General features: G+C 39.2%; 1 protein-coding gene across 1 annotated transcript in view; it reads right to left on the bottom strand.

Annotated features, from left to right (window-relative positions):
* The window catches only part of LOC117335608, a 46,771-nt gene extending 32,218 nt beyond the window's left edge, over window positions 1-14,553 (bottom strand). Inside the window, exon 1 of the mRNA XM_033895729.1 lies at window positions 12,738-14,553. Within this exon, the coding sequence (XP_033751620.1) occupies window positions 12,738-12,833 (96 nt within the window). The 5' untranslated portion in view covers window positions 12,834-14,553. The remainder of the gene's footprint in view (window positions 1-12,737) is intronic.
* Between the last annotated feature and the right edge of the window lie 3,200 nt (window positions 14,554-17,753).

Genomic DNA, 17,753 nt, shown 5'->3' with positions numbered 1-17,753 from the left:
AAACACCACCTCCCAAATACATCATCACCTCCCAAACAAAACACCACCTCCCAAATACATCATCACCTCCCAAACAAAACACCACCTCCAAAACAAAACACCACCTCCCAAACAAAACACCACCTCCCAAACAAAACTTCACCTCCCAAATACATCATCACCTCCCAAATACATCATCACCTCCCAAATCCATCATCACCTCCAAAACAAAACACCACCTCCCAAACAAAACACCACCCCCCAAACAAAACTTCACGTCCAAAACAAAACACCACCTCCCAAACAAAACTTCACCTCCCAAATACATCATCACCTCCCAAGCAAAACGTCAACTCCAAAACAAAACAGTGTATCCAAAACAAAACATCATCTCCAAAACAAAACTGTATCTCCAAAACAAAACACCACCTCCAAAACAAAACATCACTACCAATAAGTACGAAGCATTGTGTAACCCAAACTTGCGGAATGACCCCTTGCTTCGTATAAAAGATATTTTAATTGACAGCTGTACTTTTATTTTGGTGTAGTAGATGTAGTACTGCGATGAGAATGTGACCGATGTTAACATTAGCATGGTATGTAGGCGGAACGTCGGTCTAATAATGTTTGGCCCGCTAAATTTATATGTTTAAAGACTTTTGGATTCAACTTCAGTGGTGCATGAAATTGAATTTCACTGTTAATTAAGTAACACTTTAACCTATAAATTTATAGCACACGTTTTTCATCCGTCGTGTAATAAAATCATTTGGTGATATTTCCTGTAGATAGAGTTGGATAGCCAATAGAATCATGGTTTTGATCAAGTTCGATGAAGAGTATAACGCTGTTTTCCACAAGTACACACATTCTGAAGGACAACCGGAGGGCTGTCTCGCTGATGAGCTCTCTATATATATAACGTGTGTTATTGTGACACGTCTGGACACGTCATAGGCCTGTCACAAGTCTATAGAGCTCCAAAGGAGAGCTTTGATTCATATGGTCAATACAAATATAATTATTCATATCAAAACTTCCGTACCAATAAATACACTTCTAAATTCAGTTCCCATTAATGCTAGCTTCCATATTTTCGTATAAAATTATTTCAATACCTTAGAATTAATAGTTACAAAAAAATCAAGTTATAAACCCCAACAGTCACTCAACAAATGGTATATACAATAACAGACACGCTACATGCCGAAAGGTCTACGGAATAAATGAACTGAACTGAATGTTTATTTTGGTACAGATTATAGCGACATGTAAATCCATTAATCCCGTAACCACATACAATTTACAGTATGGAATGTGTCGATTTGTATATTTGATGTGCCTGAGTATTTTAAAGGTTACTAAACAAATACCATTCATTAAAATATAGATTAGATTCTGTGTTAAATTATGTGATAAGTATCATCACTATTTGTTTACCTCATTTAAAACAAACATTTTAACGTTTTTTCTTCTAAATTTAATTTGTTAATACAAATGTATTTATGTGTGAGTTGTTTCAACTCTTTCGGAAAATATATTAATAAGAGGTTGCCTCCCTTTTCGTTTAGCTCGGTTATATATCCTCGAGTATGCATACAAATTGTTTTATTCAAGATTACCTTACAATATACTTTATGGGTGTGACTGTACATATCGACGAGAGGACAATATATCATAGGAATTGTAAGCTCATATCACATCACGTATATAACCCGTACCTATAATTTATATTTAATATAAAAGTTTATGGGTATATAAACGTGCTTTCACATGCTGCTGAAGCCTTTTCTCAAGACATAAATATGTGCATAATTATATTTTTATTGAATTACAAGTGCCACTTATTCATTTCCGTTAAAAGCAAGTATGTTTGTACATGAATAGGAGCCCCACAGATATTTAAATATATACGTAATGGCGGTGTATGGTGAGCTTTATTTCAATTTTCATCAACAATAGTTTGAATCCAGCTTGTTGATGTCACGGAAAGGTCGACTTCATTAATATACACGGGTAATGTATAGCCGAAAAGTAATGTTTTGTTAAATACCGTCTCCAGTACTCCTACAAGGAGCCATACAGCTGACGTGCATTGTGTTAATCTATTGTGGTACGACAAACATTGAACGCTGAGTGATAAATACATTTTAATAAAACTCCAAATATAAATTCCGCTTTACACTGCGAATTGTTTAGAACAATCTTGTGTAGAAACACAGTCTGTATTCAAACAAGCCAGCCCTATCAATTAAACTCCAACACTGCCAACCAGCCAGCAGCATGTAATATCCGGCCAGCATTGTCATATGTGAAATATGAGGTTCTAGTGATCGGGAAAACGAGAACAACGAACATTCAAAATAGATCCTGTCCTAATGGTCCTCATTTTGTCGGGTTCAGTATTTTTCTCATTCTATTTTGTTGTCTCTATTGTTGCTGGTCCTGTGTTTTGTCGGGTTAATATTTTTCTCATTTTATTTTGTTGTCTCTCCTCTTCCTGGTCCCGTTTATGTGGAGGCTCTATATGATTCTCTCCTCTTCCTAGTCTCGTGTATGTGGAGGCTCTGTATTTCTCTCCTCTTCCTGATCCCGTGTATGTGGAGGCTCTATATGATTCTCTCCTCTTCCTGGTCCCGTTTGTGTGGAGGCTCTATATGATTCTCTCCTCTTCCTAGTCTCGTTTGTGTGGAGGCTCTATATGATTCTCTCCTCTTCCTAGTCTCGTTTGTGTGGAGGCTCTATATTTCTCTCCTCTTCCTGGTCCCGTTTATGTGGAGGTTCACTAACTTCTTCCTTGTTCTGGTTGGCGAAGGTCTTTGATTTCGTCGTCCTCACATCTACGTCGTCTGGTACTGTAATATATACTATTGCATTCTCTTCTCTTCTCCGTCATTCGTCACCATTGATGTTGCGTTCAAGAGCTTCAGTACGATATCATTCTATTGTACAGTCCTGTGTACTTATGGAACAGCTAACGAGAAAGCTGTTCATCTCTATTATCCTAATACTAATGGGAATATTTAACATAAATCCATCTTATCTCTGCATGACGCATAGAGTTAAGTGCTTCCTTGGTCGGCATCAGTTATATCCTTAGCTTTCACATCTTTATATTTTCTTCACGAATGTTGGCTTGACAGGCATTTTATTAAAGATATATCTATATTAACAAAAATATGAAATTTATATTCTGTATGTAGGATTAAATAATCCATGCCCGTAACCCCTCCCACAGAGGATTAGATTTATATAAATGCCGTACTTTTTACTATTTTATAAAGTATACACAGAAACCCAAGGAATAAATGCTAACGTATTGACAGATGATCGATGATAGATTGAGATAGAATAATATAACTCACCCCGACAGTTTAACCGTCGATATGTTGGATCTGGACTTTAATCTCTAACGTGTCTTGTGTATAAATGGCACGTTGTGTTCAATGCGCTGAAATTAATTTTGCGAAAGAAATAATTAGACAGTTTCATGTCAAGATTATGAATGTACGTGACCTTGACATTCCTAAAGAAAGGATTTACAATAATGGTGTGTCAATATTGGTCCGCTGTGTTGATAGATTGTTTAATTAATAAACGTTGGCCAGTATGTCTGCATGATATTTACTTTATCAACACACTAGAGTCTAAGTACAATGGCGACCAGAGCTGGTGTGATACCTTAACGAGAGTATTCACCCGGTATCATTTAGCAACCCAAACACAGTCAAACTAGTGATGTTTTAAACATGTTAGAAATAACTACGAGTGACATCACTCCTTAACGGATTGGACGATACATGCTATAAAATCGACAAAATCAATATTTGTATCCAACCTTCTTTGATGATACCCAATGACGAGTAATAATCTTTTTCAGTACAATATTCAGTAAAACGTAATTCTAACGCAAAATCAACAAAAGATGGCAAAAATACATGTACGACCAGGTGTTCCGGGAGAGTCAGCGCCTTCTGCCTCGTCGACGGCACCCGTCATACAAATCTAGGTCAAATCTTGGTTAGGTCACAATCTCAAATGAGAGTGAGAATAAAAACGAGAAAGAGGAGAGGGATGGTGACGACGAAATCACTAGGCGGAGAATGATAACGAGAATGAGGAGAGGGATGGTGACGACGAAGTCACTAGGCGGAGAATGATAACGAGAATGAGGAGAGGGATGGTGACGACGAAATCACTAGGCGGAGAATGATAACGTGAATGAGGAGAGGGATGGTGACGACGAAATCACTAGGCGGAGAATGATCACGAGAATGAGGAGAGGGATGGTGACGACGAAATCACTAGGCGGAGAATGATAAAGAGAATGAGGAGAGGGATGGTGACGACGAAGTCACTAGGCGGAGAATGATCACGAGAATGAGGAGAGGGATGGTGACGACGAAATCACTAGGCGGAGAATGATAACGAGAATGAGGAGAGGGATGGTGACGACGAAATCACTAGGCGGAGAATGATAACGAGAATGAGGAGAGGGATGGTGACGACGAAGTCACTAGGCGGAGAATGATAACGTGAATGAGGAGAGGGATGGTGACGACGAAATCACTAGGCGGAGAATGATAACGAGAATGAGGAGAGGGATGGTGACGACGAAATCACTAGGCGGAGAATGATAAAGAGAATGAGGAGAGGGATGGTGACGACGAAGTCACTAGGCGGAGAATGATCACGAGAATGAGGAGAGGGATGGTGACGACGAAATCACTAGGCGGAGAATGATCACGAGAATGAGGAGAGGGATGGTGACGACGAAATCACTAGGCGGAGAATGATCACGAGAATGAGGAGAGGGATGGTGACGACGAAATCACTAGGCGGAGAATGATCACGAGAATGAGGAGAGGGATGGTGACGACGAAATCACTAGGCGGAGAATGATAACGAGAATGAGGAGAGGGATGGTGACGACGAAATCACTAGGCGGAGAATGATAACGAGGATGAGGAGAGGGATGGTGACGACGAAATCACTAGGCGGAGAATGATAACGAGGATGAGGAGAGGGATGGTGACGACGAAATCACTAGACATATCAACAATCATCAAACATGTCTGATTTCATGTCGTATAATGAAGTACACGATTACTCTACAAGAGGGTGAGAAGACCATAAACTTTCTCTTTAAGCCGTCGTGTCAGCAGTCCACATCAGTCACGGAAATTGGTATAACAAGTCGTTCATATCAAATCATCTGGACATAAAAACATCGTGATAAGGTGAATCTGTGAGTGGTATCAAAGGTTTACAGTAGACACAAAAACGAAATAATCATCGTGGTAAGGTGAATCTGTGAGTGGTATCAAAGGTTTACAGTAGACACAAAAACGAAATAAACATCGTGGTGAGGTAGAGCAGTGAGTGGTATCAAAGGTTTTACAGTAGACACAAAAACGAAATAAACATCGTGGTAAGGTGGAGCAGTGAGTGGTATCAAAGGTTTACAGTAGACACAAAAACGAAATAAACATCGTGGTGAGGTGGAGCAGTGAGTGGTATCAAAGGTTTACAGTAGACACAAAAACGAAATAAACATCGTGGTGAGGTGAATCTGTGAGTGGTATCAAAGGTTTACAGTAGACACAAAAACTAAATAAACATCGTGGTGAGGTGGAGCAGTGAGTGGTATCAAAGGTTTTACAGTAGACACAAAAACGAAATAAACATCGTGGTAAGGTGGAGCAGTGAGTGGTATCAAAGGTTTACAGTAGACACAAAAACGAAATAAACATCGTGGTGAGGTGGAGCAGTGAGTGGTATCAAAGGTTTACAGTAGACACAAAAACGAAATAAACATCGTGATAAGGTGAAGCTGTGAGAGGTAACAAAGGTTTACAGTAGACACAAAAACGAATGACACTATTATTCTTCAAAAATCATTTTTCATTTTTATATTTTGTTTTTGTTTTGAAAATAATGAATATGTTAGATTGGATTTGTTCCTAGTCACTAGGCTTGTTGGTCATACTGTACACTAACATACGTATTTGTAAATATGTAAATAATATACACAGACATGTTTTGTGTCCGCACCTTGTTGACTCCAAATCTCGGACCGTGTCGACCGGCGGTACTCCATTATATTACTGTAATCGTACAGGTTTTGGTTTCCTCTCCCGATTCCGTGTATAGGTACTATATTGTTGTAACGCACTGAGATGCCAGTTATAAATAGTTCACAATAGTCCTATTTATGACTTACTTCAATACCAAAACCACAGAGAAAATATGTACCTGTATTGTTTATGTAAACCAATAACATTGTTTACCTATATCTACTGACTAAAACAGCATTGTGTTTTTCTTCTGCGTCATTATTTAAATATTAAAAGTTGACACAACACATGTGGACCTGTAAACATGTTGCTCTTTCGTCGGTCTCCATGGTAATATGTTGCCCTGTATTTACTGATTTTAGAACTGCAATTTTACATACAAGTTGATAGTCACTGTTTGTACCTAAACTGCCTATTCCATAAGCTTTAGTAAAAAAAAAAATTTCGCGTTATCAGTATTTTCATCTAAATGCATATTCGCCGGTAATTTTATATTTCATGAAACTGATGCAGTCACTTACTGTAGTGAACATATACAAAGTGAAGATATAACTTCCCATTATTAACCAATTAGAGAGGCGCATGCTATTATTGACCAATCAGACCGGCGCTTTGAAGCAGTAGTTTCTAATATTGACCTATCGGAGCGGCATTTCTATTATTGACCAATTGGAGCAGCACTTGTATCCACAACCTAAAGATTGCCCAATAGACATATTCAGGTGAACGTTCTGTAGAATTATTATAAATGTGTGAATGATATAGTTTACATTTGATATAAAGGTTAAATAAGTCATCCTCACACAAGTGATTTTTTAAAAATTAAACTTATTTTTATTTGTAACTTAAATATAGAAAGGGATTGGGCACAAGTTATGCAACTTATATAAAGCCCTTTCCCGATACAATTATCCATAAACAATATAACAATATGACATATTCATTTATTAAAGTTCAAGCTCTCACATACGATGAAATATTTCGTATTCAACCGGGAAAAAATCGCATACTTTCTTTATACAGTCATCTTTTTATGTATTTCCAACAGATTAAAACAGAGACTAGAACAAAAAAAAAATACCCTGCTGTTTCCGATAGTATATTTCTGTTCGCGTGACGTGGCCTTATTTGGCGTGACAGATCTAGCTGACCTTTCACTGACCAACATTATACCGGACGTCTATGAATGGACGATCTACGTTAACTTATGTCTGGATAGACAGTCTGTATATTGATTTGGAGGAAATAGAATATACAACAGTATACATTAAAACGATTTCTCATCAGGGCGTGTACAGCACTGTCATAAACATGGTTATAACATAACCATTTATTGGCATATCTCACAGCTAATTATAGATTTTATTTAAAACCGCTGCATTTCATTAATATCAATGGCTGAGTTACATGTACTTTACAAATGATGGAGGTGATCTATAGCAGAAGGTCGTTTTTGTGAGTGCGGCAGAAGTACAATTAGTATAGAAATCATACAGTCATAGAAATCATACTGTCATAGAAATCATACAGTCATAGAAATCATACAATCATAGTAATCATACAATCATAGAAATCACACTGTCATAGAAATCATAGTCATAGAAATCATACTATCATAGAAATCATACTGTCATAGAAATCATACAGTCATAGAAATCATACAGTCATAGAAATCATACAATCATAGTAATCATACAATCATAGAAATCATACTATCATAGAAATCATACTATCACAGAAATCATACTATCATAGAAATCATACAATCATAGAAATCATACTATCATAGAAATCATACAGTCATAGAAATCATACAGTCATAGAAATCATACAATCATAGTAATCATACAATCATAGAAATCATACTATCATATACATCATACTATCATATAAATCATACTATCATATAAATCATACAGTCATAGAAATCATACAGCCATAGAAATCATACTATCATAGAAATCATAGTCATGGAAACCATACAGTCATAGAAATCATACAGTCATAGAAATCATACAGTCATAGAAATCATACAATCATAGAAATCATACAGTCATAGAAATCATACAGTCATAGAAATCATACATTCATAGAAATCATACAGTCATAGAAATCATACAATCATAGAAATCATACTATCATAGAAATCATACATTCATAGAAATCATACAGACATAGAAATCATACAATCATAGAAATCATACTATCATAGAAATCATACAATCATAGAAATCATACAGTCATAGAAATCATACATTCATAGAAATCATACAGTCATAGAAATCATACAGTCATAGAAATCATACAGTCATAGAAATCATACAATCATAGAAATCATACTATCATAGAAATCATACATTCATAGAAATCATACAGTCATAGAAATCATACTATCATATAAATCACACTGTCATAGAAATCATACATTCATAGAAATCATACAGTCATAGAAATCATACAATCATAGAAATCACACTGTCATAGAAATCATACAGCCATAGAAATCATACAGTCATAGAAATCATACAGACATAGAAATCATACAGACATAGAAATCATACTATCATATAAATCATACTATCATAGAAATCACACAGTCATAGAAATCATACAGACATAGAAATCATACTATCATAGAAATCACACTGTCATATAAATCACACTGTCATAGAAATCATATAGTCATAGAAATCATACAGTCATAGAAATCATAGTCATAGAAATCATACAATCATAGAAATCATACTATCATAGAAATCATACATTCATAGAAATCATACTATCATATAAATCATACTATCATATAAATCACACTGTCATAGAAATCATACAGACATAGAAATCATACTATCATAGAAATCACACAGTCATAGAAATCACACTGTCATAGAAATCATACTATCATAGAAATCACACAGTCATAGAAATCATACAGACATAGAAATCATACTATCATAGAAATCACACTGTCATAGAAATCATACAGCCATAGAAATCATACAGTCATAGAAATCATACAGTCAGAAACCATACAGTCAGCGATGAAACAAAAGACGCTCACCCTTTCGGAACTCCTGTACACGTGTTCTCGTGTTTTTAGATTATACCTATATGAAGTTTCATAATGTGTTCTCGTTTAATTTTTGTTGAGTTAGTGGAGGTTGGTTTTAATACCCCTCATCGCGAGTTGTATACGTCATTTCTACTCTGACAGAGAAATCAATAAATACCACATGGTGTCACGCCATTTAACGTTGTTCTGACAGAGAAATCAATAAATACCACATGGTGTCACGCCATTTAACGTTGTTCTGACAGAGAAATCAATAAATACCACATGGTGTCACGCCATTTAACGTTGTTCTGACAGAGAAATCAATAAATACCACATGGTGTCACGCCATTTAACGTTGTTCACACTGAAATATCCCAAAAACTAATCATAAGTCGGGAAAGATGACTGAAATATCCCAAAAACTAATCATAAGTCGGGAAAGATGACTGAAATATCCTAAAAACTAATGATAAGTCGGGATAGATGACTGAAATATTCCAAAAACTAATCATAAGTCGGGAAAGATGACACCTGTACCACCTGCTATAGACATATTTCATGTTTATTTTTGTTTCCTGAAATTCTATACCGTTGTTACTTAGACGACACACCAACAGAGGTATTTGGAACAGTTCCGGGACCAATAAATACACAGAATGGGTTTCAGATCATAAGATTTGACCTGCACGGTCTACATGTTCACTTACAAACCATGTAACGTAATTATTTTCTCTCCTTTCAGTTTTGGAAGTGATTCCTGAATGGAGCCGTTGTATTACAACCTGTTATCACGCAATACAGCAATGCGATCTATATAGGTTGATATTATTTCCCCATATCGGGGCCACACTGGTGAACAGAGGCTTCTCTGTGTTTACTCTAACATACAGCAAGATATACTGTTCTATAAAAATACTGAGTATGTCAAACACTAAGGTTGATATCAAAATCATCGTTTAAAACCCACCTTTATCAATAATATTTCTGTATCCCAAAGTGTATGTCTTCCTAATACATGATGTAGTCATACTGTAAGAGGATACTCTGGAGAATGACTACATGCTACGTACAGTTCCTTAACAATCCTGACTTTGGTACTCGTGAACATCACACTATACTAACCTTTAGAGGGCTACAGTACATAGTCCTATATAAAAGTAATACGCTTATAAGGATATGATAGAAGCTATGTGCCAGAAGCTATGTCCCTAAAGCTATGTCCCTAAAGCTATTTCCCTGAAGCTATGTCCCTTTAGCTATTTTCACTAAACTACTTCACTAAAACTATACCCCCAGAAGATATTTCCCTTAAGCTTTATCCCAGAAGATATTTCCCTTAAGCTATTTCCCAGAAGATATTTCCCTAAAGCTATATCCCAGAAGCTATTTCCTTAAAGCTATATCACAGAAGCTATTTCCCTCAAGCTATATCCCAGAAGATATTTCCTTAAAGCTATATCACAAAAGATATTTCCCTAAAGCTATATCCCAGAAGATATTTCCCTAAAGCTATATCCCAGAAGATATTTCCCTCAAGCTATATCCCAGAAGCTATTTCCTTAAAGCTATATCCCAGAAGCTATTTCCCTAAAGCTATATCCCAGAAGATATTTCCCTAAAGCTATATCCCAGAAGCTATTTCCCTAAAGCTATATCCCAGAAGATAGTTCCCTAAAGCTATATCCCAGAAGATATTTCCCTAAAGCTATATCCCAGAAGATATTTCCCAGGAACAAAACTCAAATTACAAGGCTATACTTCACAGCATTTGTATACTTGTTAGACATTTAACCTTTCGATGAATTCCTATCTTCTTTCCTACCTAAATATTAATGTCATCTTATGAGATGTCCGGAAAGGACCGAGTCAGTAGCTGGGAGGTGAGCCGAGCTCGACCTTGACCCTTCATCAGATCTAGACAGAGTAGATATGGATCTCAATAGTTTCCGCAACTTACGTTTTAGCATGACGTTTATCAATGTTACGGGTTTGTAATGGTATACAAAACAAGTAGAATAAAGGATCTCTAGACGTGACCACTCCACGACCGATTTCCCGGGCGTTGTTTCAGAGGTAGACGACAGCTTTTTACAAACGACAATACATTAAATCACTTTCCGACTGGATTCTCAGGAAAAAGACACTTAAATTGTTTTCCTCGGCTTAATAATTTCCCATACAAGGACAATAAATTGCTAGCTTCCCTCTCTTATCCTTCTATAACTAATGCTATATATAAAATAAAACACCTTGGTACCGGACAACATTACATTACGCAAGGCCAATTTTACTTGTTTGGATTTGTTCCCTAGAAATAATACCTCTAAATTGATGAAATCATAAACTTTTTACGATATAATGATTCTCGACTTTGATAGATCAGTATTTATTTATGGACAAACATCAGAGTTTCTGAATAATTTCGAAAATGAATTACATGCATATGTCTCTATATATCCTCTTTGTAGTTCTCTAACTTGATTTGATTTCCATGGAGATTGAATGTCAACAGGTCTAGTCATATGAAGGGCACCGCCTTACCTATTACTCCAATGTATATATGGCATTAGTTAACGGAATTTTTTTTTTCAGATGAAAATATTTTCCGTTGGACGAAACTAGGTATATCATGTACATTATATGACTAATTGATTAACATGGAGACATCGTGTCAACACGTCAGAATACCGTGTGTACACAGTGTGTTTACACGGGCCACACTTCACACGTACAGCACACGTATAGTGCAAGGTCGATGTGCAGTGTTTTAAATACTGGGATTATCTTTAACACGTTATGTAAATATAGTCCAACTTCAAAGGTAGATCATCACTCAGGCTTACCATGTGAAATGTCAGTTTGTGTTTCAAAACACGTGATCCGTGATTTGATCTCAAACATTAAACGCAATTATTAGTGGGAACATAATAATACGTAAAGAATATAGAGACACGGCAGTGAGACCCACATAGAGTACGTGGAGTGGACAGAAGAGGAACCTTCCAGGAAATGGGGAAATGCTATAGACCGCGGTCATGTGACCTGACGAGATCTCGTGTGATACAGAGTAATACTCATGCTGAAAATAGCTTCCTGTGAAACTTTCTACGCGTGATTCAAATTACAAATAAGACCGCGAAATGTTTTTAACCCCCAGAAAAAAGGTATGGCTACCTTAATGACATACTATGTATGGTTACCTTGGTCAGACAGAATATGTATGGTTACCTTGGTCAGACAGAATATGTATGGTTACCTTGGTCAGACAGAATAGGTACGGTTACCTTGGTGACAAAGAATATATACGGTTATCTTGGTGACTCAAAATATGAATGGCTACCTTGGTGACACACAACATGACTGTTTGGTAACCTTGATAACACAGAAATGTGCATGGTTTTCTTGGTTAGACAAAACGTGTATGGTTACCTTGGCGACACAGAATAAGTATGGTTACCTTGGCGACACAGAATAAGTATGGTTACCTTGGGGACACAGAATAAGTATGGTTACCTTGGCGACACAGATTAAGTATGGTTATCTTGGCGACACAGAAAAAGTTTGGTTACCTTGGCGACACAGAATAAGTATGGTTACCTTGGCGACATAGAATAGATCGTTACCTTAGATTTGGTCTTGCTGTCGAAATCGGAGGAAACAAATGTCGTCAGTCGGTATCTACACCGCACTTTCACGAAGTCTGGAAACTCGTCAGCCATCCCTGTTAGTAGTCAGTAAGGATCCTTACCTCTTGTCGACTGATGTAGCTAGCTCAGAGGAAGCTTGACATTTATATGACACGGTTCACAGTTTAACACATTACCAAAGTTCCTTTCCGTGACAGGCTACGTCTATCCCTTTATCGTGTTCATTAGCCATCGTCTTCCTCCTTCGTACCACGTCTGGCATTAAATGTTCACACCTATCAGGTATCTCACCCCCACAGGTATCCTGCGACGTCGAGAGTTATCTCCAGGAAAACGTGTCCCCGAGCTGGCAGGTATTACCCGCCTGATGGCAACTCTACACTACTTAGGAACACTTTATCTATTTTTACCCACATCCTGAAAATATGTCGAGGACTGTTCAAACAATGGGGTTATAACTGACTGAGGCTAACTGTCAATATGTACAGAATACCCGTCCGATAGTACACTATGGATCCACACGGCTAATACCAATTAACAGGTGTTCGCCTAATGAGACAAAGAGGATGAGTCGGCCTTCAGGTTACAGATTCTGGGTTGGTGCTGTATCAGGACAAAAGCTGAGCGGATACTGATTATGAACGGTAATGTGTGGCACATTAATCAATGGAGGTACTCAGTAAATGTTACAGAACCCGTCATTGTGGCCCTTCGCCGGGACACCGGAATGGATACAGCTTGATTGAATTTTTCCGATAGTAACTTCCACTAAATGTGTTCGAATCGGGCATTAAGGAAGCACTTTACCTCTATTGGTAGTATTAACCCCGTCGTATTACCTTATAACAGGCTACAACACATGGATATGTTCACATCACAGGAAACCTAAAAGGTATTTCGGTGCCAACAATACATATGGCATGGATCCATAAACCATATTCTGAATTCAGTACACAACAATTTGTCTGATGTTTTCACATCTTAATTTCGGGTAGATCCGCTTCCATGACGCAATCACATTCATATACTAGACAATGGAATTCTATCAAGCGATGTCGTGTCACTCCTTAAAGCTTACAGCATATACATCCACATACAAAGTCAAAATAATCCCAAACAACTATTTGGCCCTTTTCCCCCCTATCTATCAAGGTGAAAACAACACCTATTTCACTATTCGTGTATGCGTATTGACAGCATGAGCGTGCAAACACGTGCGGTCACATACTGGGAAGTTGTGGGTTAGTCTGACCCGTTATAGATGGATTTATTACTTCTAAACAGTGAAGTTCTGTCTCCACCCAAATGTATATATAGTTGTATTAATGCCACTCCACTACCCACAAGCCACATATTAGATCCCTTGGCTGATTGCGATACTCCGTTTCACCTCTATAAAGCGCAAAAGGAAAACACAACAGATTAAATCAAAATTGCAGGATAATCGAAGTGTTCAGTAAATACCCTAAGTATGCAATCCAATATTAGCTGACTTGCATGTCATTTGTCAATAACATCAACACAGACACGTCGGAACAACGAAACCAGTCCGAATTGATCCACTTTAGGAAGTGTGTCCAACAGCCCTTGTCGGGAACCACTCTCAAGCAGAGAGGGCTTCCCGGAGTAGGAAAAGTCGCCTTCTCTTTATCGTTCTTCGTACTGTGTAGTTTCCAGATGTAGCACTTAACCGGGTACATTCACTATTTACCATCTAGTCCGTCTGTATTTTCCAGATGTAGCACTTAACCGGGTACATTCACTATTTACCATCTAGTCCGTCTGTATTTTCCAGATGTAGCACTTAACCGGGTACATTCACTATTTATCATCCAGTCCGTCTGTATTTTCCAGATGTAGAATGTTACCGGGTAACTGTTAACCATCCAGCCGATCTCCCCTCTATGTAGGTAGTATTGTAGGTATGGGGTGAACGCGGACCTCCCCGTCAGGTTTGCATGCTCTCCAGCAATAACGCGGTACATTCATTGTTCCGTCAGAAATTCATTTTACATTATTATTATCGAGTGATTATTGCTTCCATAAACCATCATACTACTACACAGCTCCATCCGATACCTGTATATATATACGGCTGTTTACACCTGTTCACGCTGGAGTTAATCTATGGTAATGCTGTCCTTTATCAGTCACACTCAATCCACACCTCAGGTACAAGTTTTCTAACCGTGATCTTATTTAAAGGGATTTTAAGGCACCAACCTCTGATATTAAGATATTTAGAAGATATTATAAACATAATGAAGTTGTATTATTGAGAAGGATAGCGCTGACGGCTGTGATAGAACACCCCATCTAGACGTACAATAGGTATGTGGTGGGTTTGTATTAGATCAGCTGTCGTGAAACAACATCTCAGCTGCCGTAATAACATTTCCATTGTCTGGGTTAATTCAGTAAAATGTTGCTGTCCTTACGTCGGTAGAGGTATATTGCTATGCTACCGTGGTCGACTTGAGTCTTGTTTGCTAAGTCGACCGGTGATAGTATATAGACCGGTCCATTTTAATTACTTTTACTAAATAAATTGTTTGCTTATTTACCCTGTGAATGGAAGACCCTTCACGCTCATTATGAAAACCAACAAACTCTTTACCAACCAAAAAATCTAAACATAGACCAATCATGTAGAGGGAAGCATTGTTGGGATAGAGGTGTTGCGGAATCTTATGGAACAATGGAATCTCAACATAGCCAAACACCAACGTTCTACAGGATAGAAACCTCATCGTGTAGCAATAACGGACATTTATGTAAGGATTCCATTCTATATTGGTACTATATCATAAATAAGTTGTATCCTCTCTGAACTAGTTCAGGTTTCTCTAGTTGGTACCCCTGTTGGCCCTGGTTGGTACACCTGGTCGGTACCCCTCGTCGGTAGCCCTGGTTGGCACCCCTGGTTGGTACCCCTGGTTGGTACCCCTGGTTGGCACCCCTGGTTGGTACCCCTGGTCGGTACCCCTGGTTGGCACCCCTGGTCGGTACCCCTGGTTGGTACCCCTAGTTGGTACCCCTGGTTGGCACCCCTGGTTGGTACCCCTGGTTGGTACCCCTGGTTGGCACCCCTGGTTGGTACCCCTGGTCGGTACCCCTGGTTGGCACCCCTGGTCGGTATCCCTGGTCGGTACCCCTGGTTGGTACCCCTGGTTGGCACCCCTGGTTGGTACCCCTGGTTGGCACCCCTGGTTGGTACCCCTGGTCGGTACCCCTGGTCGGCACCCCTGGTCGGTACCCCTGGTTGGCACCCCTGGTCGGTATCCCTGGTTGGTACCCCTGGTTGGTACCCCTGGTTGGTACCCGTGGTTGGCACGTCTCCGGCTCCATATATATATCCCGATTGACTTTAGTGATCGAGGTGTCACGCGGAGTACTAATTAGAGAGCGTTCTGACAGGGTCCTGTCGGGTCCGTAGGGTTAGGTGGGTCAGAGTTAGCGCTCTTCCCTTACCGACAAGTGACATACACTTATATATAACTGTGGGAGCAGCTGAGGTGAGGACCTCTGAAATCAAATGTCACTACATGTCAATATGGTACCGTGTTAAACATACATGTATATATAGGAATGCATTCATGGTATGATAAATGACATGTTTAAGTAAGAAAGTGTTTTCGAGTTTAATACAAGATGTCACGGACTCCTTATGAGTTAGTGTGGATATCTACCTTGCTTTAGGAATGTAGGGCACGGTGTGGAGACGAGATGGCTAATGCGAGGAGGAGGAGGAGGAGGAGGAGGAGGAGGAGGAGCAATTAGAAAGAAGGAAGGAAAATGTGATTACAGAGGTCGTTGCAATTATTTTCACAGGAAGTCTGTGCATTGGAAGTGTTTTCTGAGCCAAACCAGCATATTTATTTTGGTGTAAAATGATGACGTGGTGCTGTTTTCAACGTTTCATAATTTAAACCAAACAATTCAATGTTTCGTCGTGCTGATTTAAACAACATAATCCCTTTATAGATGACTTGGCCACTCGAATACACTGCTATCACACCGAAACATCTTATCTGGACACATCAACCTGTCACATGATACTCTAACGACGGCGGGCGAACCAACCCTGTCACATGATACTAACGACGGCGGGCGAACCAACCCTGTCACATGATACTGACGACGGCGGGCGAACCAACCCTGTCACATGATACTGACGACGGCGGGCGAGCGAACCCTGTCACATGATACTAACGACGGCGGGCGAGATAACCCTGCCGCATCATACTAACGACGGCGGGCGAACCAACCCAGTCACATCATACTAACGACGGCGGGCGAACCAACCCAGTCGCATCATACTAACGACGGCGGGCGAACCAACCCAGTCACACCATACTGACGACGGCGGGCGAACCAACCATGTCACGTGATATGGCGGGCGAGCCAACCCTGTCACATGATACTGACGACGGCGGGCGAACCAACCCTGTCACATCAAAGTCACGACAGCGGGCGAACCAACCCTGTCACATCAAAGTCACGACAGCGGGCGAACCAACCCTGTCACATCATACTGACGACGGCGGGCGAACCAACCCTGTCACACCATACTGACGACGGCGGGCGAACCAACCCTGTCACACCATACTAACGACGGCGGGAGAACGTCCCCAGTCACATTACTTAAAACTGAACCATAGATTAAGGTTGTGGAGAGTCTATAACATTCATCTATAAGGTACATACTGAATACCAACGACAAACGGAAAGGACGTATGATTGTCTCAGTACCCGACATACGGGTGACAAATCTAGAGCGACACTATTAACTGACAAAATAGAAAAAGGGTGCAATAAAGTGAATTGATATAAAAACGTCCCGGCGAATGATCTACTACCAAGTAGTAAACTGTCAAGTACGTACATTACTCTACTGTGGCGACGTCTAGAGCAGACCCTCGACTAGGACGGCGTGTTTTCATTAAAACGATCTCTGTTCAAACAGGATGATTCACGGGTTAAGTTTGGAGA

The sequence above is a fragment of the Pecten maximus genome, chromosome 10, assembly GCF_902652985.1.
Source record: "Pecten maximus chromosome 10, xPecMax1.1, whole genome shotgun sequence".
Lineage (NCBI taxonomy): Eukaryota > Metazoa > Mollusca > Bivalvia > Pectinida > Pectinidae > Pecten > Pecten maximus.
The sequence above is the reverse complement of the archived record's forward strand: the minus strand, read 5'-3'. Positions and strand labels throughout refer to the sequence as shown.